This window comes from Marmota marmota, unplaced genomic scaffold, assembly GCF_001458135.2.
Source record: "Marmota marmota marmota unplaced genomic scaffold, marMar, whole genome shotgun sequence".
In the NCBI taxonomy this organism is placed as follows: Eukaryota; Metazoa; Chordata; class Mammalia; order Rodentia; family Sciuridae; genus Marmota; species Marmota marmota.
In genome coordinates, this window is record NW_026000261.1 from 5,444,009 (window position 1) to 5,447,386 (window position 3,378).

A 3,378-nucleotide genomic window follows, 5' to 3' on the forward strand; every position below is an offset into this window, starting at 1 on the left:
GAGGGAAATTGGGACCCAGGGGAGATGAGTGATTTACTCAGAGGAACAAAGCTTTGAATCTTGCCATTGTAGCTATAGAGCCCATGCTCTTAACAACTATTAAGTGGTCAGTACCAGAATTAAATGTAATGAAGTCAGTTTGCAATGTTACATACAATATGCAATAACATTTTATAGTCAAGGGCAGTATCCTCAGGATCCAATATACATTGTATCATTCGTTTGTAATCTAGACTCATAATACTGTTTATCAGTCATAATAACACAACTTTTCCAATCCTTTCAGAGAATTTATGAGGAAGAGGATAGACAGAAGAAAGGAGGTTCTCTTTATCTGCTAATAAACTGAAAACTTAATTAGGAGAGAAATCTCCCATGATTAGAGTAATTATGATATTACCATAAAATCTGGAGAAATTTACCATTTGTATAGTTAACCTCTCTTTCCTCAGAGTAGCATTTTAAACATTCCTCTCTCCCAATCAAATGCAGACAATTGCACTTCCAGGACCCAGAAGGCTCCTTAGCTCCCTTTCTTTTGTCTTCTTTATCTTAAAAGCTTTCCCATTTCCCCATCCAGATTGTCTGCGGTTCAGCCCCTTCCTTCTCTGGTCCTTGCATTCCCATCACTGAAGTACTGATGTGGGTATGGGCTTTGGTCAAAGTCAAAGCCTCCATTCTCTCTTGTGAGCAGAGCTCCCCACAATAACAACAATCAACTTGCCTAGCAAAATTCATGACGGTGCATTCCCAGAAGTTCTGATCCCTTGGGTATCTCTCTCCATTTCTCCAACCCTGACTGGATTCCAGGGTGAGCTCTATGCTATTCTGCAGTTGCCCTTCATCTCTCTTCACAGGCCTCCTCCTAAGTTCTTTCAGCTTTGTCTGGATATCTTCTAAAAGAGAAGCCCCCTCAAATGAAGTCTGCAAAGAAGTCATTACTGAGCAGGGCGGCCCAGTCTGTGTCCCCTCAGACCAAGGGATAACAGACTTTGTTTCTTCCTCACACTTCTCCAGTTGAGGCCAGCTTTCCCTCCCTGGAGGTTTTCCCTGTAAAAGGGTCTGGGCTGGATTTGCTTCTGTAAATGATGCCCAGGCTTGCACTGTCAGAGGCCAGAGATGAGCCAGGGCATTTTTGCGCTTTCTATGCCTCCTTTTATGTTTTCTTTTCTTTCCTACATTTGCCTCACTGTTAGGAGCAGAGGACAACTCCTCCAGGGAAGCCCGTCCTAGAGCTACAAATGAGCTTGAGTCACCGCCATCTGTGTCTTGAGACAAAGTAAGAATTGACATGCTATCCTCACATCTTTGACCTCTGCTTTTTGGCCCTATGCTGATTGCATCATTCACAATTGGTGAAGGCCTTGTAATACTGGTCTGTGCTGGATTTGGGCCTGTGAAAGATACCCAAGCCTGTACTGTCAGAGGCCAAGGACCACCTGCAATCTTTTCATTCTTTTTATTTTTCCCTTTACTTTTGCTTTTCTGCTGTACTTTGTTCTCCTCATTGGTTGTCACAGAGGCCTCCTCAAGAGAGGACTGAACTGGATTTGTTTCTGGCAGCAGAGCACCATCCAGTGCCTCCCAAGGCTGAGCAAGAACTGATGTCTCATCCCACCTTTGCTCATTGCTTGCTTGCCCCACATTAGCAATTGAGAAAGACTCCATGGCACAAGATTGACTTAGAAATTGGGCTGCAGATGATGCCCGAGTCTGCAGTGTCAGAGGCAAAGGAAGATACACAATCTTACTTTCCTTTTTATTCCTCCTTTTACGGCTGTTTTTCTTCCCTACATTATCCCCACCATCAGCAGCACAGGAATCTTCTTCCAATGCAGCATGAACCAAAGCCAAATCTGGGCATGGCCCATCAGCCTCTGCACTCAGATACAAACTAAAATCACACACTTTTTTCATCTCATCATTGTCTTTTTGACCTACACTTTTCTGACCCACATTTACTTCATGACTTGCAGTGGGTGGAGCATCTTCAAGTAGAGTCTTAACTGGGGGTACCGCCCCTGTGAGTGCTCCTGCTGCTGTGGTGGCTGGGTCTATGTCACTTGCCTGGGTGATCAGAGCCTCCATGCGAGCTGAAAAGTCTTTGTTCATGTTTCTCCTCATTCTCACTTTGCTTTGCTTTTGTTCCTGGATCAAGTGGAATGTTTACCTAGAGCAGGAAGAGCAGAAATTATTCCAAGTGGTAAATGTGAGCTGTCCAAAAAAAAAAAAAAAGTCCCTTTTAGAAGAAAGTGTCAAACCTCAGATCTGAGTCCTAAAATCAAGATTAGGCCCCAAATGCTATATAAAATGAGTTAGAACTGGGAACACAGAACAGGTTGAGGAGGCTATAATCAAGGTAAGGGTGTTAGACATTTATTATCATTGGCAGCTGGCTCTTTCATGCAGAGCTCAATCCTCCAGAACTTTGTTCAAAATGGACCTCTCCCAATACAGTGTGTCAACTAGGGATCTTGGATGCCCTCAACAATCTAATGGGTGGCACTATTTTAATTTTTATCAGCTTTTTATATCAACACTATCTTCTTTGCTTGCAGACAATACTGAAACAAAAACATATCACAAAACATTTGGATAAACATTTCCACTTTCACCTAAGGGAGAAAGAGCCATTGCTTAATGGTCAAATAAAAGCTTTAATATCGTCGTTACCTTTTGATGCTTCAGATTTCAGCCTCAGGAGACCAACTAATAGGTGAGAAAGCTGCAGTTGAATCTACAAAATCAGAGGGAAAAAAATCATCCAAATGAACCTCTGCAGGTATCCCTGGATGTCAGTCTGAGCAAACACTTACCGACTATCCCAGTTCTTCTTAAGCTCTCTGTCTTTGATCCCATGCAAAGGAATTGGTTTCCAGGCTGATGACTCAGGGCCTCTACAGAATTCTGTAAAACAATAGATTCATAAATTGATGAAGAGTCCATTTGGTTCAATATGGTGTTAGCATTTTGGTTGCTTTCACTGATATCTGGCTCTTTGCGAATTGAGAATCCAGGTCTAGACTGGGGGTTCTCATTCTATTAGCCAGCACCATCCATCTACCCATGTTCTAGAAAAGCTGATCTAGCTCTCTATGTCCAGTTCATAAACTGATCCTGCTGCGTAATCCAGCCCTTTTATAAGCTTTCTGCTGTGCCATATATGCACAACATAATCTTGGAATGGGCTAATTGTTTACATAATATCCTTTCTCTTTAAGCAAACATTTTTTGTTGACCTTTTCAACAAAGAAAGAATAAAAAGAATAAAAATAAATCAAGATGATCCAACTCCCTTTTCTCCAGTTATGACTGACAGAGAACTCAATGAGGCCCTGTGTTTTCCTTTGATAAGAAAGGGTAACCACAGTGTAGCTA

At 42.2% G+C, this 3,378-nt stretch overlaps 1 protein-coding gene across 1 annotated transcript; it reads right to left on the bottom strand.

The window, feature by feature from the left end:
* Window positions 1–427: 427 nt before the first annotated feature.
* LOC125614303 lies at window positions 428–2,997 on the bottom strand. Its single transcript, XM_048796885.1, has 3 exons — window positions 2,817–2,997; window positions 2,674–2,737; window positions 428–2,170 (listed from the first exon to the last, which is right to left on the bottom strand). The coding sequence occupies exon 3, from the start codon at window positions 2,122–2,124 to the stop codon at window positions 553–555; it is 1,572 nt and encodes a 523-aa protein (XP_048652842.1). The 5' UTR covers window positions 2,125–2,170; window positions 2,674–2,737; window positions 2,817–2,997; the 3' UTR covers window positions 428–552.
* Between the last annotated feature and the right edge of the window lie 381 nt (window positions 2,998–3,378).

Coding starts and splice junctions, on each gene's coding strand:
- LOC125614303 (XM_048796885.1), bottom strand. CDS start 2,124: ATGAGGAGAAACATGAACAAAGACTTTTCAGCTCGCATGGAGGCTCTG.